Here is a 26,258-nt window from a genome sequence, read left to right on the forward strand (position 1 = left end):
CTAAAATTACATGAACATTACTGGCCACCCAGATTAATAAAAAATATAAATACTAAATATGAAGATTTTAACTTTTCAAACTATTAAACCCAGTGTTTTTTTAAAATAAGAAATAATATATTTGCCTATTTTAAATTTAGTTTTAAATGTCACACTTAATACTTATGAAAACTATGCGCCACAAGGGGCCACTGCAGGATTGTAACTTAGCTCTAACATTCCAGGGACTACCATGCTCTTATTTCAGTGAAGGGTGCCCCACTCCCACCCCTCCAAAAGAAACTTGACCTAGATGGATAAGGGGCTTCTAAAGTATTCAAATACAATCAGACCACTAGAGGTTAACTTTCGGTATTTAATTCATAAAATAAAGCTCATATATTTGTGTATTTTAGAGCTTATGTTTCTAGAGACCAGTGCTTTAACCGGGGAAAATGTGGAAGAGGCCTTTGTCCAGTGTGCACGCAAAATCCTCAACAAAATAGAATCAGGTAAAAGCACAGAGTTTACACAGAATTAGTGTGTACTGTCATTTAGGATATAATCTTCTAACAGGATTTGTTTTGTGTTGGTCAGGTGAGCTGGATCCAGAGCGGATGGGTTCAGGGATTCAGTATGGTGATGCAGCGCTACGGCAGCTTCGTTCCCCGAGACGAGCTCAGGCTGAGAGTGTGCAGGAGTGTGGTTGTTAGAGAACCAACAGCAAGGTGAGGGAAAACGTTTTGAAAAATGCTTTGAAATAAGTGGTTCCCCTATATCTGAATAATCAAAACTTCCTGGAACATCCTTAACTGTGTTGGCATTGAATAAATAAGGACTTTAAAAGGAAATGTGTACTTCTGGCATTTTAAACCCAAGCATCTGAGACAATCTCTCTCATCTTTGCACTGCAGATATAACAGATGCACTGGGGAGGGTTTGCTACTCTCGTGTGTAGCTTAAAACTATACACTAAAAATAGCAAGGCTTTCTAGAGTTTTCATTCGATATCAGATTCAGATATTTCAGATTTGTCCTTTGAAGTTCTTATACATTTGCCTCTTGCTTGTGCCAGAATTTAATTCCATTTAATATTGTATCCATGTAGTATATTAGCATGCACCAAACAATTTTTAATAGTAACTTCAATCAGTGGTTGGTCAATTTTACATGATGTATTAAAGTAACCAGAAAGCATTTTTGAGAAACTTGTTGTCTCTGCTATGTAAATGAAAAATTTTTATGTCAGCTGTTTAGGGGCTGTTTGTAAGGCTCAATTTGACAGTATATTACATTATTGCTACAAGGATTGGACAAAGTAATGTGAACACAGATGAAATATGTAATATCTCTTTATTAATAAGTTGTTGGACCACCATTTGCATTTAACAAAGCTTCCAACTTTCTTGGAATAGATTCATATAACTTTTAAATATCTTCTAGTGGAGTTTTGAACCATGAATCCGGCAGAATATCTTGTAGTTGCTTCAAAGAAGTTGGAGCAGGGAACCTGCTTCTTACTCTTCACTTGTAATCTTTTGCATTTTTGTATTGGGTTCTGTGATGAATGGTTTAGCAATTGCAACTCTTCCATTGATGTGGGCTTTGTGAAGTTCTCTGCAGACTGTTTTGTAGAAGCTCATCTTTAAGGTGCGTGTTGTTTGGACGAGGTTCTTCCTAATGTTTCTATCAATAAGTTTTGATTTTTGTCAACTATTCTTCTTAACTGATGAACTCCTGCCAAGCTTTGTATAAGTTTGATCTGTCATTTGATCCTCCATTGATCTGTCCCTTTTGGAATTCTGCTAAGTCACCCATTTCAAAAATGTCTTAAACTAACCACTGATAAGCACAACTTGTCTTATACTGGCATGCAATTTAGACAATAGATTGCACTGAGAAATAATTCAACGATAATCACCACATTTATTTTTTCACAGTAGCCTAGACAAATAATATTAACCCCCATAACAATGGGTATTCACATTATTTTGTCCGATCTCTGTATGTGTAGTACTTTATAATACCAAATTACAGAAATGAGTAAGTCACTGCCCTAGTAATGAAGTCTGTGAGGAACATAAAACATCGACCAGATTCAGTCCACCAGCTAAATAGCTTAATCAGATGTGTAGTATATAGAGTGAAAACTATAAATCTTTCTAGGACTGCAGGCACCCCCTGATTGGAGTTGAACACTCCTAGCCTATTATAATGGCCTGTCGTGTAACCTTCCTGTCTCGCTTGTCTGTAAAAGGATTTTGGTGGTAGAAGCTCAGCAGCATATGTTCTGTATTTAGTTTTCCCAGAGAAGGCGGAGTCCACTTTAATATATGGGGCTATTTTGGACATTAATGCCCCTTGAGGCCTGATCAAGTTTACTTCTGCATGCCCAAGTGGCGATGACACAGCGATGCCGAGCCACTCTAAGCATACCTTTCTCCAGCCTCCCCCAACATGCATTCACAGATACAGATACACACCCAGGGTCACCATCTTTCCTAACTAGAGTAAGAACAAGTGCCTAAATCTTTATTCCCACCCACAGAACTTATCAGTTAGACTGCACTCATATACAAATACAGAACAGTGCAGGCTATCAGTTATATATAACTCCAGACTATGTCCTTCCGAGACCCTTAGCATCTTAGGCACCTTATTTGGCTACTTTGGAATGGTAACCAGAAATAGAGATCCAAGGTGGTCCAGGATCCAAGGTATCTGCACATAGAATTTTTTATACTCAATACACAGAAATGTATAAGAATGGAACTGATATGGCTTTCATTTATTAATACTCAGCATTCCTTTGTGAAAATGAAAGCTTTTTGAAAAAAATCATGTTTGAAAGTGTACCATAAGTAGTGAACATATGATTTGCTAAACATGTGATTTATTACCTACATATTTTTAAATACTAATTATTTAAATATGGTAAAACATATGTATATGCACTGGCTGAACAATGCACTTTGGAAGATGTGGAAGATAACTATTAATTAATAACTATGGTAGATAACTATCTATTATTTAAAGCTAAAGCAAAATATGAATATTTGAATGGTTATTGTGCATATGCTCAATTACTTGAATGACTGCTTTATGAATGTATGCATCAATTTTTATTTGTATTACACTGCTGTTGAATTCTTGATTCTGGCTGATGAGGAGGAGTTGATTAATCTTTTATTCTAAACCCTCTGACAGTAGTAAAGTTATTATTCAAAATACAGGTTTATTTTACATTTATTTATTTCTGAACACTTTCATACAAAGCAACTGTGAATTACATGTTGCATATTAATATGTGTTCTAATATATCAATTCTATAGTAAAGTGATAAAGGAAGTTAATAATTTAGCAAATAATTCATCTGTAATTCTGTTAGGATACAGTGTCAGTAGCACTTTGTGTAAATAAACAAATGAAGGAAGATGCCATTCTTCACTTTTTTTTTTATCGCTGGCAAATTGCTGTGATTTGAGGAATAAAACACTATAACATGCGGTATAACATCACTTTGTGTCTGGCTACATTATACCACCAGACAAAAAATACCCCACTGTTTTATTTCTTACTTATTTTCAAGGTTTCACTGATTTCTTCACAGAAAACATTTTGTAAAGATTATTTTGGGAATGGAACAACAGACCCAAAAGAGTGGAGATACTCTTTCCTCTCCTTCCTTTTTCTTCGGTTCAGACAAATCCGACATCTTGGGATGCCACTGTGCTCTAGAACAATCCGGGTCCAGGCAAAGATGCCAACCAAGGATGATGAATCTAGGCCTTTCCTGAATGTTCTGCACTAAGCTTGACCAGATTTAACACTTTATTCCCTGTTTTACTCCCATTAAAGTATTTAGGTCTTGTGTAAAGAAGAACTTAAATAATTATTTTGAAGCATGTTTATGGACTGAATTTCCATAACTTGAATGATTAGGTTTTATCAACTCAGGAGTGCTTTTGGTTAGTTCATATCAGCTGAAAGCATTTCATTATTTTTATTTTTTTCTGCAGATGACATATGCATAATATAGAGTTTTATAAATGTGAATGCTTTTTTGAAGAGCACACTGTTCTTTAATTCCATGGTTTTGCTTTTACTTTATTTTTACACACATCTGAAGGTGTTACTTTTAAACCTGGAATGTCAAATTATAGTATATATTGAGACACAGACTTATATTCTATTCATTTATAGCAGTGAAAATTCAATAAAATATGTTGAATTTACTGCAGTGTGTTACCTTGCACAGCATACTTTAATGCTGTTGTCTTGTTTGAAAATGTTCTTTTGACTAACTCATGCCAAGTGTTATTAAATGTAATCACATTTGTAATTGTTTTTGAATTGAGCTTCATTCATTTATTTTTGGGAAAATGTGCTCAGTTCTATATTTCATTTATGCTTATCCCTGCAGTGTTACTGAAAACAAATGGTGGGAAATGCTGTCTGTGGTTCAACATTGTATGCATAATTGTTAATGGGCACACATGCTTCACAGGCCATACAAGATATTTGTATTATGTTAATGCTGCATTGTGTGAGAAAAAAAAACATGTTTTGAGAGAGGAAATATTGTAATTATTAACCTTAAAGTTTTTTTTGTCTAATACAACTGTAAAAAGACTAGATGGAACACAACACTAGGATCAGCATAATTTCAGATATCAATTATTGAGAAAACAGTTACAATATGGTCCAGGCTTACCTGGAACCATCAGCTGCTTTACACTGGTACACTCCTTTCAAACATTCTGCTAATATTAAATTATTTTAATATAATTTTCCCCATGTTTATTTACATGTTGTACAATAATTTTGGATGGCAAACAATAAACATATCAAAAATACAAAATACACTGTGAACTAAAAAATGTTTTATTAAAACATTTGAAAAACACATTGTGGCACTGACTTGAGCAATATTAATAACTCTAACCCCTTCAAGTAATAATGATATGAACACTAAAGCTGGGTGTGCAAAAACCAAATCCCCACAAGTCTGCAGTGAATAATAAAATCCTATTGCGGTCACTGTTCAAATACACTACTGCACATTTACATACATCCAAAATCACAAAGTCATGTCTAGTCACCCTTTAAACTAGATTCCTCAGCTTTTTACACAAAAGATTATTGGTAGATCTTTGCTTCTGTGGCTCAGAAGCAACATTATGGCTTCCTTCCAAATCACTGTATCAAGTGATGTAAGCAAGTCACTATTACAATACAGGTATTAAATACCTTATTTATTCTGTGGTGGCCCAATCCTCTATTACAATGTAAGCAGATGTTTAGGATGTACATTGTTATTACATTACAGTAACAAGGGCTAAATACTTGTCCACCACCGGACATGATATTTTACAGAACAGGAGTATTTGGTGGTGTTCAATGCTGCCTAATGTATGTATGTAGTGGTGTCTAATAAATTCATGGCATTTCCCATTACACATTTTTTTGAACCACTTCTGAGGCAGGCCACAGCAGTACACACTTAAAATCAGTGGGTGGGGGGTGGGGGTGCAGTTTTACAAACCTTCCATGAAAAAGATATTACACAAAATATCTAACATTACGTTGAAAAATAATTAAGAATACATCTGAAAATTAAACCAGAGATATTTTATGAAAGCTTTTGGAAATACTTCATTAGGCTATACACTGTAGATCATGAGAACTTTGTCTGAAAAAGTGCTGTGGAGATAGACAAAAAAAAATAATTAGTTTCATTTAAACCAGCAGTTTTCTAAAACTACACAATAAAATTGCATGATATGACATGACTGATGAAAGATTTAGAAGTCTGTTACATAACCAGACATAGATCAAAATGTGCTAGGAACAAGTACTCAGTAAAAGCTACATTTATGCCCTAAAACACACTTATGGAATAGATTGAGTGTAAACTTATAATTACATTTGTCCATAAACTGCCAGTTCAAAGTAGCAAATATAAAACAAAAAATTCCTAGAAAATACAAAATTAACTGGAGTTTATCCTGCACCTTCAGTACATTTGGGATATGTTCATAATGCAAGTTACAATGCTTATTCTAGCTTTCATTATAAATGTTTGTTTTGTACATTAAGTGAGCAGCTTTTGTTGATTAATGACTCTGACAAGCCAGATTTAACGTTCTGCACCAATGCAAATATATATCATAATTTCTATTTTAAATATTGACAATCTCTTAGAGAATGCTGTGGTGGCTAACCGAGGCTTTAAACTACAATATAAAATCCATTATTTTAATGATCCTGACATTGCTATTAGTTACCAACTATGGAGTTTTAACAAGTCAACAAATGTAGCAAAACATTGGCCAAGCAAGATAAAAATAAACTAGCACAGACCTAAAATATAATTTTGCCAGTTGATTTATCATGATAGCAATTTATTTACAGTCGTATGCAGAAGTTTAGGAACCCCTGACAATTTCCAAGATTTTCATTTATAAATATTTGGGTGTTTGGATCAGCAATTTCATTTTGATCTGTCAAATAACTGAAGGACACAGTAATATTTCAGTAGTGAAGTGAGGTTTATGGGATTAACAGAAAATGTGCAATATGCATAAAAATGAAATTAGACAGGTGCATAAATTTGGGCACCTTGCCATTTTGTTGATTTGAATACCTGTAACTAAATTTGGGCTGATTAATTGGAACACACAATTTGTTTGGTGAGCTAATTAAGCCTTGAACTTCATTAGACAGGTGCATTCAATCATGAGAAACACATTATTGCCCAACACTGGTTGGGGTGCCCAAATTTATGCACCACCTAATTTGGTTTTGATGCATATTGTGCATTTTCTGTTAATCCAATAAACCTCATTTCACTACTGAAATATTACTGTGTCCTTCAGTTATCTGATAGATCAAAATGAAAGTGCTGATCCAAACACACAAATATTTATAAATGAAAATCATGGAAATTGTCAGGGGTTCCTAAACTTTTGCATATGACTGTAGGAAGACAGGCAAGCAAGATTTACACTTCTACCTGTGACTGGAAGGAATGTTGCTGGCAGTCTCAAACTTTTACTGTGACCTTGCCGAGAAGCAGCGCATGTATTCAGTCATCCAAGGGTTATAATCAGGAATGAGCTTGCTTTTGTTAAACTTTTCCAAGACAGCTGATTTCACTCTTCGCTTGTCCATTCTCTTCATCTGTTTCTCAACGTCCCGCCTGTTTTTTGCTCGTAGTGCCGACTCGTAGATCTAAGCACAGAGAAAATGTCTTTCATGATAAAACTTAAAATCAAGCCTTGTAAACATTTAGCACTGAAACACTTCAACTGTCTGTTAATTTTGTCCCATGTACACAAATGAAGGTATAATATATAATGCTTCCACCCAGTTAGTTTGCGTACAGAATTTATATTATTTACAGCTGAGGAGAAGCTCACCTCTTTGGTTGATGCCGCTGGACCGACATTGTGTGTTCTTTTCGAGGCCATATCTGCCTGCCTCTCTCCTGAGCCATACATAGCAAAAGGATGTCTGCTGTCTTTATCACTGTCTTTGGTGAGGTGTTGCTTGGCTTTAATTCGGGTTGGCTTATATGGATGCCTTAGTTTGCTTTTTGAATTGCTCTGAACACAGGGATACTTTTCTGCTGGGATGATGGGGCCAACTGGTGAGTGTGTTGTGCCCTTCTCGTCCTCCTTTTCCTGAGGTTTGACCTCTGTTACTTGTTCTGTTGAACAAAAGTGGTTAATTGAGACTTCATAGAATAGTTTTGAAAGCAAAGTTCTCTCAAACTCTTCTAATACTGGCCTGAAAATGTGGATCAATTGCTGATGAAATTTGACATCTGTTCTAATTCTGTCCATTAGCACATTTCATAATATTAAATATATTATGCCTTAAGTACTTAAAAAGCACACCTTTTTCACAATGCCATGGTTGTGCCATAGAACTTTGACAACAGAGTTCACCAAGCTTACAGTTGAGGCCAAAATTATTAGCCCCCTTATGAAATTAGACAAAACTCTTGATTTCTCCATGGAAATGACCATTAACAACAAGTGTTTTATAGTGTGTTTGTTTCCAAAATAACAAAGACAAAATCTCCACTAAGTTTGATTAGGATATTTAATTAAAATAGTGAGTTGAAACAAGAAAGGGCAAAAATGAAACGTCCAAAATTATTAGCCCCCGGTCATTAATAGTCAATAGTGAACCCTTTCTGAGCCACAACTGACAACAACCTCTTAGAGTAGTTCTTTACTAGGTTGGCACAGGTTTCCTGAGGGATTTTAGCCCATTCTTCCATTGCAAATTGCTCCAGCTGGTCCAAATTACGTGGTTTCCGAGCATGGACATTCACTTTGAGCACTCGCCACAGATTCTCAATAGGATTGAGGTCTGGGCTCTGTGCGGGCCACTCCAGGACCTTTGTTTTGGTATCCTTCAGGAACTGTTGGACCAATTTCGATGTATGCTTTGGGTCATTGTCTTGTTGGAAGACCCAGCAACGACCTAAGGCTAGACTACGAGCAGATTTCTGCATATTATCCCTCAAAATGTCAACATAATTTTCTTTTTTCATGATGCCATGCACCCGAACAAGGCTCCCTGTGCCTGAAGCTGCAAAACAGCCCCACAGCATGATGCTGCCACCACCGTGTTTAACTGTGGGAACTGTGTTCTTAGGGTTGAAGGCCTCACCCTTTCTTCGCCAAACATAAGCAACATCCATGTGCCCAAACAGTTCCAGTTTAGTCTCATCAGACCAAAGCAAACTCCCAAAACTCATCTTTACCTTTCAAATGTTCACGGGCAAACCTCAGTCTAGCTGTGATGTGCCGCTGTTTGAGTAAAGGGGTTCTTCTGGGACGATGGCCCTGAAGCCCACCACGATGAAGAGCCCTCACAACTGTGTTCCTTGAAACATCAACTCCAGAAGAGGCCAGGTCAGCAACAATCATCTTGGCAGATGTCTGGGGCATCTTGCTGATATCTCTGACTATTTTCCTCTCCAGGGTTCTTGAAATCTTGCGCTTACGACCACGCCCAGGTTTGTTTCTTACAGAATTTGTCTCCTTGTACTTGGCAATGATGCAACGTACGGCGGTTCTAGACACTGTGAAAAGCTTGGAAATGGCAGTATAGCCTTCCCCCTTATCATGAGCCTCCACTATCTTCTTTCTGAGCTCAAGACTGATTTCCTTTGTCTTTGGCATGGTGAGTAAAAATAGTCTCTCCCAATAATGTGTTCAAGTGCCCTGTTCCTTGGAGTCCTTTAATGCTGATTGAATGCCCAGGTGTTGTTAGGAAGCCAATTGACTGCACAGGTGTGGTTTGAAAGCTGATTGATTAATTAGGTGTGTTTTGAAAGCTGATTGATTAATTGGGTGTGTTTTGAAAGCAAATATTCACAAGGGGCTAATATTTTTGACCACCCCATTTTCACTATATTTGATTATAAAGCAAGCCTAAAAATGTATTTTATATTCCAAAATGTACCAAAAGCTACTAAATAGCACTGGCGAATGTTTGATTATATCAAGTTTTATCAATGCTGCAAACATTGGAAAGATCTTTAGGAAAATGTTCCAAAATTACTGGGGGGCTAATAATTTTGGCCTCAACTGTATGTTGCTAAGTGGGACAAGTGTATGCATTTTTAGTTCAGAAACTTGTATTTTCCCCCAAGTTTTCATAATTGTCCAGCATATTGTTTAGCTGAAACTATAGCTTTACAGCCACAATCTTTCTTTCCCCATATCATACTAATGCACAGGCCTATCTACAGACCACCTGTCTTATTAGTATGAAATGGGGAAAGCAAGATTGATGTGGCTGTAAAGCTATAGTTTCAGCTTATTTAACTAAGCATCCTGATCCTGAGGACAAGATATCACAATATCTCGAGATATTATGGATGCTAATAAATGACTGGACTTTAAAACATCAGTTAGGGTTTGGACGTGAACCTACCTTTAATATGGCTCGTTTCAGGTTCTCTCTCCTCTACTGCTCCATGCTTTTCGTGCACATCCGTCTCCTTTGTCGTTTGTGTTTTTACCTCATTATACAGCCTGTACTCGTTAATTTTCTCCTGAGGTGTACATTTCCCGCTGGACTCTGTATCGCTTCCAGATTCATCCCAAAACCACGGGTTGTGTGTTTGCTCTAACATTCGCCTCGACAGTCTGTAGCTCACCAAATCCTCATAACACTTCCCGTATGTTTCCCATTTAGGATCCTTAAATTTCTTCATATATTCTGATCTAATCCGTTTGGTCACCATGTTCCTGCTAAAGGAAGGGGAAAATTACTTCATCTAGGACAGTGTAATATATAACATTAAAAAAGACATTTATTCACAAGTATTTATTTATAAGTTTCATTCATAAACATCTCCATGGCTCATTAATAAGCTCTTGTACAGCATTCGGTTGCTCCCAAATGTGTTGCATTTCTTTATTACTTGCAAAGCAGCCTACAAACTTTTGTTAGTTAGCTAGCCTGTTGTATTTTTTTATCTTTTACAAAATTGACTAATGTTTAAAATGACAATGTAAGCCGCTGTGTATGTATATGTCTCAAATGATTGATTAAAAAAAACCTAAAAGACTTACCATCAACCATGGATCCGCAAGTCGGTTATTAAAAGTCTTTAGAAAGTTTTAGGATAACAATTATATCAAAAACTAGTGTATACAATGATTAAAGTAGCACAGGAAGGTGGCCTAGACTTCCTCTCCCGCCCGACATTTAAATCAAAACACGTGTTGAGGAAAAACCGTTGAGGAGAAACCAATCACAGACCAGCTGCTTAGTCACACCCTCTTTTATCCCTTCACCTATTTTAAACTACATGTCTGTTCAAACCGTGGTTTTCATCCCATTCACACAGACAAACGAGGTGAAAAGGCGACATAATCCTTTCACTTATGCTGCTATCAGTAACTGCACATCATATCATCAGTGTGTCACCTACACATCTAGATGATAATGTTTACATGATGTAGGGTGTTTATACTAAACCCACAGTCCGTGTTCACTCACTACAGCAGCCGACAGATGATCTGATGACAATCTGAACTATTTTTTTACTTGACAACAACCGTCCGCCATGATATTGTTAAAGGAACAGCGATGGATAAAATCCCGCTACTGTGTCACGTCTGATCGATTCAGATCTAAGTAAGGAAGAGTATCTCGGCTTTTACTTACGGTTTCGGGTTACATACCAAGCAAAAAAGCGGGAGGTGGTCTCGATAACGCGACCCTTCTCTGTTGTTGTGGTGATGAGTTGCCTTTAGCTCCGCCCACTACTTAAAGCAACAGGTGGGGATTAGTCTCGATTCACGCAAATAAACACGCTGCCTTCTCCAGAGCTCCGTAGCTCAGTGTTACCCTGAAGTAAAAAAAAAACACAGCTGGTCAAACTGCTGGACTGTCTTGGAAAATAGACAAAAACAGTAAAATAATCGTCAAATCTTTACACGTTGATCAATTTAGTCAAGTAATAATAAGGAAGCTGTAAAATAAGTTACTTGAGCAAAACGTTGGTCTGCTAGTATAACCAGTGTGACCTGTGTTTTGGAAGCTGGTAGCTGGTCAGACCAAGTAGGATTGTTCTCTGTAGGAATAAGTCCATTTTCTTCTTAGGTCAGTTACATTTATTTTGCCTTAATAACTATATAGATGCACAGTGGTGTTTCTATGAATAGTAGGAAGAGCAAGCAGCAAGGTTGGACACAACTAATTGAAGAAACTGAAATATTTTAAATTGCATTATTTTTATTTTGAATTGCAACAACAACAAAAAAAATGTTTTTAAATTGTGTTTAATGTCCGCACAAAAAGCAGATAAATAAACAAAACGTTGTTTTATTGACAGTCTGCAACATTAAGTTGTTAGATAGCTAAACAGTAATCAAATCCCAAATTAATCTGGCATTTTGCATGTATTTTTTTTTTTTTTTTTTTTTTTTTTTTTTTAATGAACGTGTTAGATATTGTATTATACAATTTATAAAGAGTAATGACTTATAATCACTTTATTTAGTGTTGCCTAAAGGAGAATGAGTTTTGTTTTATATTGTAATATAAAACAATTTTTTTTATATTTTATTTTGCAAGGTTCTTAGCAAGGGGTTTTCCTTATGTTTTCTCTTAGAATTTGCTCTATATATTTATATAAAGCTTATTTGAGGCAACATTTATTGTTGAACTTTCCAAGGAAATGAAATTGAATTAAAGTGAAATTAGTTTATAACTAAATGGTCTGTACAAAGTGCCTGTGTCCCTACTTAGTTGTGAAGGCCTAGCATCTCATCTGATAGCAGACAAGGAAATTAACATTTGGCAGGTCATTTTTTGCACCTTTATTCATTTGTTAGTTATTGGCATAGTAACATTATTTGCTAGATGAAATTTAGAAACTCCAGTGTGTTGACAGGTTAACTCTCTTATAAATAAATTTAAACATGTCTCGTATTCATATAGGCCTATTAAGAAGGCAATGAATTACTGACAAGGGTCAAATATCAGCTATGGCTCAAAGAAGAAAACGAGCTAGACATAGTTAAGATAACTGGTGTGTCAGTTTTCACTCACCTCAAGTACATTCACACAGAGGGCAGAGTGTGTTAAAAATAGAAATGACCTTAGTGACCAGTCTTGGACCACTTAAAAACTTTTTTATAAGTTTCATAAGTAATGTAACTGGGAAGGGTTGCTAAAAGGCTAATGTTGCTACACTTATATATTATTCTGTGTCATATATCCATAATGAATTTATTTCTCCCTGATATAGAAGAAAGTGTGGTGAAATCATGATTTGAATGTGAACTAGCCAAAGAACAAGTCACAACAAAGTTCTTTGTTATGCAAATAAAATATTGTCCATAAACACAAAATACTAAAAACAAAAATGATACCAAATAATGGACTTTAATAAATTAATATGTATGTACATTTCACATTGTGTTGTATGACATAGAATGTCAATCATCTTGATGTTGCTTATTCTTCACTGAAGTATATTCATTGCGTAACACTGGGTTACAAAATACGTTTTAAATAAATCTGTCCCTCGACAGAGAAGTGCTTCACTGCTGCTTGGATAATGGCACGTAGACAGATGATAACAACCATTGTGGATTTAGAAGCACTTGCGATGGACAATGCTGGGTCCAGCCTCATCGTATTCCTGCTTGGTGATCCACATCTGCTGGAAGGTGGACAAGGAAGCCAGGATGGAGCCACCGATCCATACAGAGTATTTACGCTCAGGTGGGGCAATGATCTAGAATAAAAAAAAGAGTGAAATATGTTTCAGAAATGGCCACATCCTTGTAGGTGTTGAATGAAGATGAATGTGAGAAAATATACTATTCCATTACCTTGATCTTCATTGTGCTGGGAGCCAGAGCAGTGATCTCCTTCTGCATACGGTCAGCAATACCAGGGTACATGGTGGTACCACCAGACAATACATTGTTGGCATACAGATCCTTCCTGATGTCAATGTCACATTTCATGATGCTGTTGTAGGCAGTCTCATGGATGCCAGCAGACTCCATACCTTTTCAGATAAAGAGGAAAATCAATATAAAATGACTTACAGTTACAGATGTTGCAGACATAGCCTATGTGGTAAAGAGAGGCTGTCAATTACCCACCAATGAAAGAGGGCTGGAAGAGGGTCTCTGGGCAACGGAAACGCTCATTACCAATGGTGATAACCTGACCATCAGGCAACTCATAGCTCTTCTCCAGGGAGGAGGAGGAAGCAGCAGTGGCCATCTCATTTTCAAAGTCCAGTGCAACATAGCACAGCTTCTCCTTGATGTCGCGCACAATCTCACGCTCGGCTGTTATAGAGAATTTTGTGAGTCAAAAAGGAATTTTAAAATGTTAAAGATAAACCCTGATAACAAAACCCCTACAAAAAAATTACCTGTTGTGACAAAAGAGTAGCCACGCTCAGTCAGGATCTTCATGAGGTAGTCAGTCAGATCGCGACCAGCCAGATCCAGACGCATGATGGCATGGGGCAGAGCATAACCCTCATAGATGGGGACATTGTGGGAGACACCATCACCAGAATCCAACACAATACCTGAATCACGGCAAAAAAAAGTGTCAAGTTTTGCTACTTTTTGTGCATAATAACATAAATATTTGCTGGTGGTATGTAGGACTTTATGAAACTCTAAAGTTTGTGAAGGTGATTTTCTCACCAGTGGTACGGCCAGAAGCATACAAAGACAGAACAGCCTGGATTGCCACATACATGGCAGGAACGTTGAAGGTCTCAAACATGATCTGAGTCATCTTCTCACGGTTAGCCTTGGGGTTGAGGGGAGCCTCAGTGAGAAGGGTGGGGTGTTCCTCAGGGGCAACACGGAGCTCATTGTAGAAGGTGTGATGCCAGATCTTCTCCATATCATCCCAGTTAGTAATGATGCCATGCTCAACGGGATACTTCAAAGTGAGGATACCCCTCTTGCTCTGAGCTTCATCACCTACATAGGAATCTTTCTGACCCATACCCACCATGACACCCTAAAAGAGAGGAAAGATAAGTTTAATATTACATTCAAAATTTATGTCCCATTGTCAATATCTCATTATTAAAAAGCTCTATTACAGTTTTTACAAAGCCATACCTGATGACGGGGGCGACCAACGATGGAAGGGAACACAGCCCTGGGAGCGTCATCACCGGCGAAGCCAGCCTTCACCAGGCCTGAACCGTTGTCGCACACCAAGGCGGTAGTCTCCTCATCGTCACACATTTTGGCAGGTTCTGTGTGATAATTTGATATCAGTAAGTGAGTACTTTTTTGCCGCACATGTCGCACAGAAGAAAAAAACAGTATTCTGCTTTCAACCATTGTAAATATCCATTCATTTCTATCACACTAATGAAAAGTTTATAAAATAGTAATAATGTCATTAATCAAATTTGAGTTGGTAGTTTTAATTTCACACGATTGCTAAGAGAGAATTAACAGAGAACTTTATGAATGAATTGCAGTTGAAAACATTTAGCTTTTGTTAAATGATCAAAACTATGCATTTTAAAAATAGATTTTAAATAGTTTAAACATACGTGTGTTGTATTGTCACAAAAAATATGCTTTTCCTAATTAGTTTTTAAATGGTTTATCCGTTTTTCTTTAGATCACATGCACAGCAAAATATCCCATTAATATGAACACATTAATTAACTTATTGCTGTGTATCTTGGTAAATTATTATTAAATAATTTCATTAATTTCATTAATGTAGATAGAAAAAACAATCAATTGACAAAAAAACTAAATAAAAAACAACAATCATTGTTTTTCTATTAGTTCTTGTTGCACGAGGGCTATGGTGTGATTTTTTTTCAGATCTCTTACCTTTGGTGATGCCCTTCTCAGATGGAGCTCAGTGCAGGACGAAACCTCTGCTGGGTCCAGCTACAGGGTAAATGCTGGCCTTGGCAAACTTTTATACCCTTTACCTTTATTTCCCGACCAATGAACATGCTCCATGTGCTCAATTGGATTTTTCCCCAATCTTTGGCCATATTAGGTTCTTGGGCGGAAAGCGTATGGACTCCCTGCTGGAAGTGTGCATAGCTGTCCTAATATAGTGATAGTCCTGATGTGAAGCCACGGCGCTCGAGCCGTATTTGGGGAGGGTATGTTTTTATTGCCACTCTGAGCGCACATGGTGTAACCTACTACGCTGGCATGACTGAGAGTAGGCGGTCATTTCTGATTATATAGTGGGATTCAGCGGCTGCAAGAGGGTCTCGACAGAGCGGTATAATTGTTTATTGTAATTATAATTGTAATTGTAATTGTAATAATTGTAAAAGTTATTGACCTTGGATAAGTTGCACCGAAATCTGTTACTACGGTAGGCGCAAGCGATCAGGACAGGGAGGTTATTATAGCAATGTATCAGTTCAGTGGCTGCAGCATAATGTTAACATTATGGTAAGCAATTAAGGCTTTTTATTTAGTTTAATGCAATGGGGAAAGAGAAATACTACAAAAGGGGCTATGGATAGGCTTTGATCTGAGAATGAATACTGTTTATACTGCTGATATAAGAACTGTAGGATTTAGGATGTAGGGAGTGTTGAGATGTTTTGTAGAGATGTTTTCCTGTGTGTGTGTGTGTGTGTGTGTGTGTGTGTGTATGCATGCAAATGACCAGACAAAATTTGTTGAGGAAGGGTTGTATGTGGTATACAAAAATTTGATTAATAATAATTAAAAATAAACTATTTAAACACAAATTATATGTAGTGGCAAACGTATGAAGTTGTAGTTGGACATGAAGTAGTTGTTTCATCAGAGGAGGCTAATTATTATTTTATTGATTAACACATTAATCTTATTCTCGAAATAAATGAGACAGAATGTGCTCATATAGATCAGGCTATATGCTTATCAGAGGCAGATTGTCACTAAGGCAGCTAAGCAGCTTTGTCACCCGGAAAGAAGGATCTAAACTTGGTAGAAAGTGAGTGCGTGTGATTTAATCTGCCTTGGAAGTGCAATTTAATTATATACTGGGTCTTAAAAGATGTTGCATCAAATGCTGTGAATTATAATGAAATGTGTTTTAGATGTTTGTAAATTCAGTTACATGTAACTCATTTCACAACCTTTGATTTATTTATAACTGTAAGCTGACTGCAGTCTGTAAAGAAGGTGCATCTAAAATGTCAAGGACAACAGCGCCCTCTTTCGGATCCATATGCTTTTTAATCCTCAAAACATCTTCAAGTTGTGATTCCTGGACACTGTAATTAATTAAATCAGTAGTTTATTTATATAAAATTAGCACACCTAACATTACAATATGTCCCCAACTTTATTGAAGAAAAAAAATTTGTCTCACATACAAAACATCTATTATGATTGCAGCCATATCTCTTTAACAGTGTATGTTTTCACAGATAATCATCATCTTAGATTATTTGGTGGTCATTTACACTTTGGTGGTCTATTTTCCATTGTGTGTGTTTTGGCAAATATGGACTGTTCCCTGTGTTGAAGTTCAACGATTCGAAGGATGACTGTAAAACAATAGTTCCAGGTGGATCCTTCTCCCAAACTTCCTACGTAGCAGCTTATATTTTTCCACATACAATAACAATGTACAGGTCTTTAAAACAGGTTTGACCAGCTGATTTTTTAAATGCCACAGTTTTGGCAAACATTGTCAAATACATATATGCAGTAAATCTAAAACCACAATAGTAATGAGCTTTTTCTAGATCCCTGTTTTTTATATATTAATTGAAAACATACCTGTCTTTTACTAATTCTAACTATGATTATGATCCTTAAAATTGTATTGCCAGGAATATTTCAATCTTATGAAATGGTATAAAATATCCAATGATTGATATTCAACAATTATCACAGAAGCGCATGTTCATGCTCTGTGATTCTTAAAAAAAAAGTTTCCAGTTACACAAGTTTCCAGTGGCAGTGACTTAAATAAATAATCCATCGTGGTTGTTACATATTTGTAACTTAAAATGGAGTAATTGTATCTTATAGTTGAGTGCTGGCATCAGGTTTTGAATAAATATATATATTACCAGTCAAAAGTTTGTAAACACTAGACTCTATACAAATTTATTCCATTGTCTTTAAGGCCTACGACCTAGTGGGAGGAAACTGGCAAATTATCAATTCAAATTGCTTCATCCAAACAAGTAATTCCTATTTAAAATCTAGGAGATGCAGTCAGCAAATGCTCAGCCTGTTTGCACAGCCTGTGCTCAGCCATATGGTGGTCAATCAGGAATACTGTTAAAAAATTATTTGGATTTGTTTCATCATTACATAATTCTATTTTAGTTCATAAAGTAAATGTCTTCATTAATATTCTAAAATAAAAATAAAAAACTTTCCATAAGCAAACTTTTGTCTGGTAGTTTACTGTAAATAGGCACTCATATACAGCTACAATACAGCTGTTTTAGGCATGCGAGTATGCATAACCTTTCATAGTACTTTCTTCAGATATTAGATTATTGTCTTCTATTTGGCAAGCGCCAGCGTCTGCTCAGCATCTAAAAAGGTCTGTTTCTCCATGAGTTTGCGAAAGATGCCATCTTGGTTGGCTAGAAGCTGTGCATGACTGCCACACTCCACTATATGCTGCTGGTCCAGCACAGCCACAGCATCTGCATTCTGGATGGTGGAATAGCGGTGAGCAATGATGAGCACTGTGCGGTCCTGCATCAACCGTTCCAGGGCCTCTTGCACCAGGAACTCATTCTCTGCGTCCAGAGCACTGTGGAGTTCAGGGGCACAAGAGGAGAGAACATAATTATGAAAATTATATTTGTATATATAAAAAGAATAAGCTTGTCTTTATCATTTTATCATTTTTATCAATGAAACAGTTTTATGACTATTTTGCTAGCATTAATGGAAATTGATTTTAGAGCATTAGACAATGACTTTCTATACCCAATTTAATTTCAAGTTCTGCTTTAATTCATAGCAGTGTGGAGCATACCAGCAATGAAAAAACTAAATAATAAACTTTATTTATACAAATAAATGTCACAACTGTCATCAAAAATCCCTTGAGCATCTGAATAGATAAAAGTTAAATCACTACATAAAGTATGTGTAATATGTTGGGCCTAAATGACTTCTGAATATGGATTTTTGACATCTAGCACATGGCAACAGTGATGTACTACAATGATTAATTTAAATCCGCCTAGCCATGATTGTTTTTCACATACAGAAATATTTAATAGCATTCTGTACTGTAAGCTTTTATCTTAACTTTTAAGCTTAACTTTAATCACTGCATTCCTTTCATACATGATCAAGTTTTAGATCAGACCTACAGTTGGGTTGAGAGGATAAGCAAAAACAGTTCTGTGCTACCTCACAGGAGAAAAGGAAAGGTACATTCATTATCCTTATTTAACAACAGAAATCTTAATCCTATGAGATATTCTGTAGCTTACAGCATGTAAAACATACTGTTGTAAGAAAAAAACACAACCTTTTCTGATTCTAGCAATTAAGCTTACATAATCTAAATTAGTAATGGAGCACACTACACTGCACACATCCTTATCTGTAACCAAGCTACATCATAGTGAGATGTTTAATATCATAGACAGGACTGTGTGGAAATAGTCAATTAAATGAGCAAATAGCCATTAAAAGCTTGGCCTGACTCAAAGTAACCAAAAACAATTGACAGGTCTGCTGAGTACTAACCAGAACAATGGTACAGTGTTCTTACTTAACCAAAAATTGGCACAAATTTCATAATAAAACTAATGTATTTGGTAGTAATGCATTCCTATTAACATAATTTGAATTATTTAGGACAATGACATTTAAGAAATGAACACCTTACCTTGTGGCTTCATCTAATAACAGTATTTTGGGGTTCTATCGGGAAAAAAAAAATTTCAATGTTGAGTAGCATGAAATGTCTTATGGAATAAAATGGAGAAAAGCATGAATTTTTACCTTTAGCAATGCCCTTGCTATAGCAATTCTTTGTTTCTGTCCACCTGTTCATTCAATAAATTAGTGACACCATGAAATAGCATATTCAAAACAGAAAATGCACCAGAGAAGGAAAGCAGAAAGAAATATTTAAAATGTCCCAGACAAAAATTACAATACTATATTTTGGTACCTGACAGTAATACTCCTTTCTCTCCAACAATAGTGTCAAAGCCTTTGGGAAAGCCATTAATAAAGTGATGAGCATTAGCTATCTGTGCTGCTTCTATGATGTCCTGTTTTGTAAGCTGTTTAGGATCTGTTGCTCCATATGCAATGTTCTCTGCAATGGAGCATGAGAAGAGGACTGGTTCCTATGTAAAATAAAAATAACAATACTATACCTCAGGGAATATTGTAATCATAATAGTTATAAGGATTAAATGATCATAACAGTGAGCAAGTGCAATGATTTAACATTAACTTGTGGTGTTGCTTACCTGGCTTACAGTTCCAATACAACTCCTAAGCCAGGAAGCATTCAAACTACGGATGTCATGGCCATCAATAGCGACCATACCTAAGTCGGGGTGAGAAATTAAAAACAACTGATTGCTGATTCTGTACACAAGAGCAAAATAGAGGCACTCGCAAACCCCACTGCTAACCTGAGTCTGGGTCATACAGACGGAGTAGAAGGGACACAAGAGTAGATTTTCCAGAGCCACTTGACCCAACCACTGCCATCACTGTACCAGCTGGTACAGACAGATTTAAGTTCTGGAAAATGGGGACATCCTTCCTTGTCGGGTAAGCGAAAGACACATTATGGAACTCAAGGGCTCCCTTTAGATGTTCTGGTCTCAACACAACTCCCTCTGGGAGACAAAAAAAGTGGAACAAAGGGTTAAATTGGTCTTTTAAGTTCATTGAACAAAATGCTTGGCAAATATTTGTAATGAGCACATCATAGTGTAATAAAACAAAAAATTTGAAGTCTGATGATATGTACCATCGAGAGAAAATTGAGGCTTCCGCTCCATCAGTTCCCAAAGACGTGAACCAGCTCCAAACCCCTTCATCAGCTCCGAATAGAATGAGCTCATGCCTTGCAATTATCAACCCATAAAGAGTACACAAGTTAGGAATACTACATGAACCTTCTGTGACCTACTGTTTGTTATTGTGTGATGTATTGAGCGCACATTACTGATAAATGTACTGACACATGCAGAGTAATTTGTCCTCACCTGCAATGCTGATGCCAACCCAGAAGGCATACATAAGGAAGGATGAAAGCTCTCCAACTGTCATATGCTCACTACCCATCAGCAGCCCACCTTTATACAACACACTCAGGACAATCATGTTGCCACTCAGGCCAGTCTATAAAAACACAGAGTTGAACACTGTGGTATAACTATAACTTCTCAATATTTATTTTTTAAATTGTAATTTGTAATTATGTTTCAATGAGATATACCACTCCATAGAACCCAGCCGTGAGCCTAGCTTCCCTCTTAGCCAGTCGAAGGACAGACTCCACCCTCTCTGCATAGGCCTCTACTTCTGTCATCTCTTTCCCGAATGCCCTCACTGTCCGTAAGTTACCAATCCTTTCTTCTGCGAGCTACGGAATGCACAAAGCATAAAAGATAAAGTGATAAATAAATTAACACTATAATGCATTTAATATTTAACAAAATTAAAGAACAATTTGCAATTAAAAAAGTGGTTATCAAGTGTTATTAGATTACTTGTTTGTTATGTGTCATATAACACACAATACATTTTTGTCCAGCTAACAATAGACACAATTTGATTATAAGTGTAAGCAGAGTGTTAGTGCACAAAGAGTTAGTTCTGACCTGTGTGGCCTGTGCCAGAGCATCCTGTGTTTGTTTTGATATGGAGCGCACATATCTTCCATAGATAACTGCCAGTCCAGCCAAAGGAGGTACAATCATTAGGACAAAGGTGGCAAGACTAGGTGACACACAGAACTAAAGAAAAGAAAAGTAAGATGTGAAATTTATATAGCTGACAAAGTATTAGATTATCTCTATCATTACCAATGCATTTAAGCAATTCATGCCTCTTTAGAAGATCTAAAAATTCAGGAAAAATACTGCTATGGCGTACTAATAAAATAGAGTTGAAATTTAGAAACTTATATCGTTGAAGATGAAATAATTGAACCATTTCATTCAAATGTACAGAAAATAAAAATTACTTATAGCTTGATATGAAACATTAGGAATTTAGACAGGAACCCAAACATGTCAGAACAAACAGAGACAAATTCACAAAAAAAAAAAAAAAAAAAAAAAAAAAAACTCTACATGTTTCTAAACCAAACATTCCTTCTTTCCATAGGCTAAACTAAATTATACTAAATACTATCATCACTACACATTACTAAATGCCATGATTCCAGTCAGAGCATTTAGAATAGCACAAATGTGAGGGCAGTGGTGGCTCAAGAGGTTAAGGGTCTGGTTGTTGATTGCAGGATCTGGGTTTAAGCCCCAGCACTGCCAAGCTGCCAGTGTTGTACCCTTGAGCAAGGCTCTTAACCCTCACTGCTCCAGGGGTGCTGTATTATAGCTGAACCCAACTTCAAAAGTTGATATATGCGAAGAATTTCACTGTGCTATAATGTATATGTGACAAATGTTTACTTCATATTTATATTCATGGTTCTGAATCAAACTTTACTTCTTTCCATATGTTAAATTAAATTATGCTAAATACAAATGTCAACATTCACAGCATTTAACAGCATTTATTAACTTTAGACTGCAGCTCACCATCATGCCGACTCCAGCTCCAGCCTGAGCAATTGCCCGTAGACCATCAGACATGTTGTCAGTGAGCACATTTCCAACTAAAGCTGTGTCTGAAGAAAGACGGTTAATGAGCTCACCAGTGCGGTTCTTATCAAAAAATCCCACCTCCTGCCTCAAAATTGAGGAAAAAAGGGATTCACGTAAGTTTCTCACAATCTGCTCCCCTGCAAAAATCCATCACAAACAAGCATGTGTTTAAGACGAACAGGGAATCATTCACTCTCATTCATTTCAACAATATAAAATGCACTGCTATAAATAAAAAAGGTTGAAAAACTCATTTGTTCCTCACATAGCTAATGCATTGTGGCTCCTGCTGAGAGCTCACCTGAGACTTGAATAAGGTATACACGTGCAGCATTGGCAGCACCACCACACAGGAAAACCCCTGCCAGCATGATGCACAGGGAGCTTAGGGAGGCAGTAAGATCAGCACCCGTGTTTGTGTAGATGGTATCAATCACTTTGCCCAAGAAAAACGGGGCAGACATGGTGACAGCACTGGAGACAATCAGGAAGCTCACAGCAGCTTTGAGGAAATTCAAATGGAAGCACAAAAATAATAGTTAAAGTCATTTATCACATGCACACATAAAGCTGACAGTTGCTTTCAGACCATTGTACTTTCTAACAGGAGTAAACAGTGGTGTGTCCACTTTTTAGAGTGTTTTAAACAGATTTGACAGAGGCACACGGAGAGATGGCAATCACATAATTATTAATACTATACACATGCTTTTGTAGAATATAAATTGTTTGCTAGTGCAAAATGAATTGCCTCATGGTATTTTGGAAGAAAATACAATACTTGCAAAATGGCTCTGATGAATGTGTCACAATATTTTCTTATTGTGTAGCTTAGGTGTAGTTACAGTTCTAAATGAAAGTGAAATTAAACAAAAACAAAAGTAAACTCAAAGCTATTAATGTAATTAATCGAATCTATTGGCAATTTTCCCTTCCCATGTTGCTGCAAGTACAAAAAACAGTGGTTTTTACTTTGAGAGTTTATACTGAAGTATTTTTTTTTTTATTAGAACAACAATCTAGTTACCAGCTCCTCAAAGAAGAGTTATTCAATCAAACTAGTGTGCAATATTCACAACAGCTCACAAAAATAATAATGTTAATGTAATTTGTATACACACTAGTTATACAACTATTTATGTTTTTTTCTTAGACTATTTTATGTAGATTAATTTAGTGGTCACCAAAATGTGGACAGACATTTAACTGAATAGATGCCAGAAGAATCCTGGAGTTTCAATTACCACAATTATAACATGATATTAAACAACACTATAAAAAATCTATGCAAAAAACTATTTTACAAAAGCATACCAAGTTTGCATAAATTGAAAATAGTTGGGCTTAATCAAATAGAGAAGTACTTCATAACAGATGTTATGCTTTGCTTTTTACTTCAACACTGTTTAAACACTGACCATGTGTTTTATTAGTCCATAATAAGTTTGTAATGGAAGAAAGAATATAGTTTCATTGATTTTTTAGATTTAGATTTTTTTATTAGATCATTCAGTATCCAGTAGTTCAAATCAATCAATACAGTATACGAAAACTAACACTTTAGTCTTGCTAGGTTGCTGTTTAATAAGAATACACTATATTAAGATCTTATTTGGGTGCTGGAGTGAAAGTTCTGCCAGCAGATTACATTTATATATGTTAAGCTTTTTTAGAATGCCCCAAAAAAAGAAAAACAGTTCCATTGAACACATTTAAGGCTTCCTCAGTTTATCCCCCTGGAGCAACACAAGGTCTATATAAACTCTCAAGAAACCCTATGTTTCTAACAATTTAGGAGTAATCATCTGTACAAAGCTGCTACTTGAGGTTTGAGTTTGACTACCTAATTTAAAAGGTTGCAGCTGCCACCCTGCACCATTTCTAGTTGAATTGTGTGCATCTTACCTGACAGCCTCAAGCGCTCTGGATAAACAAGCTGCAATAACTTTTTGAAGTCATCTGAAGATGTCTTTCTCGGTCTGTCCTTTGTCTTGACTTCACTTCCCACATGCTTTGCTGCTTGCTTAGAGTCTGCTGACGTGCTGTAAAAAGCAAACGGTGTGGAGACCCTGAAGTGTGTCCAAACACAATACGGACCTAAAGACGCTCCAAGCCGGACGTGAGAATAAAGGGATGATTCAAGTACAGTTTTACACAGCAGCTGCCTCTGTGATCTCATTAAAGTCAGCCCAGACAGCTGGTAAAGTTTTGCTTGTCCTTTACAGGTGACATTCCATTGCTGTAACAGTGTCCTGGTAGCGAATCTCGACCTTTGCAACATTATCATTCCATACATTTTGAGGAAGAAAGCTGAATTGAGTCTTGGTCCACTTCACTTTCAATAAAGATCATTAGCACAAGCACATCCAAAACTAATAACTACACACATACTCCCTATAGTTTCTTCCCCATTTACAAGGCAGGGTTTCAGCTCCTGATACCTCCAGACAAGGAAAGCCTATTGTGAGCCAGGCTACTGTGACGGTTACTGAACATTATCTGTGTCTGACAGCTACACATAGTCTTTTCTTTCGTTATCTGCTCTCACGCCCAAACAGGTTATTGGCACTCCCAAATGTCACCAAAATCTGTCACACTAATGAGTCCTGCATGTCCTTCCCTGTAGCGTCCATTTTGAATGTTTCCGGGCAAACAAATGAAACCGACAGCAATAACAAACAAATGTACATAATAAAAATGTTTATATAGAGAGATATAAATATAGTCAGATCGAAGGTGTTACGTTACAGTAGACCAGTGGTGGTCAGTTTCCCTAAACACTTGTTATGACCTAGTGGTGGACGCACACTTTTCTTACACACTGTTTAGTACACGAACGAGCTACCTTTAGCAACCGCATTAGCCGTTTCTAACTTCCGTTTTTTTTTTAAACGGAAGCTGCCTTTGTGTTGTAACTTTACTTCCGCTGATAGAGCAAGAGGTGTTCGGGCACCTTTTTGAGGTGTTCTGAGCAGATTAACTACACTTTATTTTCATCTGCTTTAATGTTTACGGTTCAAAAAACGCCCAAAAAAAAATGATGGAGCAGAATATAGATATTTTCAGCAATTGTTTTACTATCCAGTCAATAGGGGATATAGGAGGATCAATGTGGACTATTAAAAGGAATGTTTTGTTTTTGTCCCTAACCCTGAACATTGTAGCAGCCAGGCTAGTACAATCAACAACAACAAAGTTTAATGACCGCAGTGTGTAAATAATAAATGTCCATTCTTTTTACTATGTTACTCAGTGCAGCCCTGTGCATTATTCTACATCTACTAAAGGATCTACACGGATTAATTTACTGGATGTGTCCATGTGCTTCTGCGTGTCCTCAAAGCCACAAGTGTGTTTGATTAACCAGTCAACTTTCATTTTTAAATAAAGAAAACTTAACGAGTAAAGACATTAGTCCCAAGTCAATAATTCATTACAAAAATGAAAACCTATCTCTTTAAAATATCAACACAAAACAAGTTTGTAATGGGTTTGTCATAGATAGGAAATATATAGATAGTTAGATAGTTTGTCATAGCAGGAAGTATATATATATATATTTGCTATCTATCTATCTATCTATCTATCTATATATCTATCTATCTATCTATCTATATATATATATATATATATATATATATATATATATATATTTCGAGATCAGCCTAAAACATGCTTGTGTTTATTAAGCAAAGGCATGGAGAATCACTTTTAGTCTAAGTACTTTTTTTTAGTCTTAGTTTAAGTACTTCCGGTTTTAACAAACTTCTGACAGACATATTCGAGGATGCACGAATAATCGATTCATGTGCACGATACGGGAACATAATTATTGTTACGCTCTGAACTACTGCACTACTGGTATATAAAGTCAAATGTTTTAAAGTCTAGGAATCTTTTACAAGTAAAGATAAGCCTTTAA

The 26,258-nt window shown here is 36.4% G+C and overlaps 4 protein-coding genes across 11 annotated transcripts in view; 1 reads left to right on the forward strand and 3 right to left on the reverse strand.

Moving 5' to 3' along the window:
* rab4a (RAB4a, member RAS oncogene family) overlaps positions 1–3,728 on the forward strand; it is a 7,865-nt gene extending 4,137 nt beyond the window's left edge. Inside the window, exons 6-8 of one of the 2 annotated variants that reach the window (XM_060872711.1) lie at positions 396–491; positions 577–707; positions 3,590–3,728. In XM_060872711.1, coding sequence (XP_060728694.1) covers positions 396–491; positions 577–692 — 212 coding nt within the window. In that variant the 3' untranslated portion in view covers positions 693–707; positions 3,590–3,728. Of the gene's footprint in view, positions 1–395; positions 492–576; positions 708–3,116; positions 3,554–3,589 lie in introns of those variants that run through there. The other variant, XM_060872712.1, reaches the window with a different exon arrangement.
* Positions 3,729–4,842: 1,114 nt separating this feature from the next.
* On the reverse strand, positions 4,843–11,331 carry ccsapb (centriole, cilia and spindle-associated protein b). Of its 7 annotated transcripts, none has more exons than XM_060872704.1 (5): positions 11,179–11,331; positions 9,937–10,256; positions 7,401–7,690; positions 6,995–7,212; positions 4,843–5,682 (listed from the first exon to the last, which is right to left on the reverse strand). In XM_060872704.1, exons 2-4 carry the CDS (start codon positions 10,247–10,249, stop codon positions 7,033–7,035), a joined length of 783 nt encoding a protein of 260 aa, XP_060728687.1. In that variant the 5' UTR covers positions 10,250–10,256; positions 11,179–11,331; the 3' UTR covers positions 4,843–5,682; positions 6,995–7,032. The 7 variants fall into 7 exon arrangements, with proteins under 7 accessions (XP_060728687.1, XP_060728693.1, XP_060728690.1 ...); XM_060872710.1 differs by having other exon boundaries at positions 9,937–10,253; positions 11,196–11,260; XM_060872707.1 differs by having other exon boundaries at positions 11,196–11,247.
* A 1,553-nt stretch (positions 11,332–12,884) lies between these two features.
* acta1b (actin alpha 1, skeletal muscle b) lies at positions 12,885–15,419 on the reverse strand. Its single transcript, XM_060872714.1, has 7 exons — positions 15,363–15,419; positions 14,625–14,764; positions 14,196–14,520; positions 13,913–14,074; positions 13,635–13,826; positions 13,356–13,537; positions 12,885–13,258 (listed from the first exon to the last, which is right to left on the reverse strand). The coding sequence occupies exons 2-7, from the start codon at positions 14,751–14,753 to the stop codon at positions 13,115–13,117; spliced, it is 1,134 nt and encodes a 377-aa protein (XP_060728697.1). The 5' UTR covers positions 14,754–14,764; positions 15,363–15,419; the 3' UTR covers positions 12,885–13,114.
* Positions 15,420–16,978: 1,559 nt separating this feature from the next.
* abcb10 (ATP-binding cassette, sub-family B (MDR/TAP), member 10) lies at positions 16,979–25,198 on the reverse strand. Its single transcript, XM_060872713.1, has 13 exons — positions 24,242–25,198; positions 22,638–22,838; positions 22,271–22,473; positions 21,329–21,463; positions 20,944–21,090; positions 20,711–20,846; positions 20,473–20,568; positions 20,129–20,338; positions 19,961–20,040; positions 19,654–19,834; positions 19,482–19,525; positions 19,366–19,400; positions 16,979–18,270 (listed from the first exon to the last, which is right to left on the reverse strand). The coding sequence occupies exons 1-13, from the start codon at positions 24,630–24,632 to the stop codon at positions 18,015–18,017; spliced, it is 2,115 nt and encodes a 704-aa protein (XP_060728696.1). The 5' UTR covers positions 24,633–25,198; the 3' UTR covers positions 16,979–18,014.
* Positions 25,199–26,258: the final 1,060 nt, after the last annotated feature.

The sequence above is a fragment of the Tachysurus vachellii genome, chromosome 6 (genome assembly GCF_030014155.1).
Source record: "Tachysurus vachellii isolate PV-2020 chromosome 6, HZAU_Pvac_v1, whole genome shotgun sequence".
Taxonomy (NCBI): domain Eukaryota; kingdom Metazoa; phylum Chordata; class Actinopteri; order Siluriformes; family Bagridae; genus Tachysurus; species Tachysurus vachellii.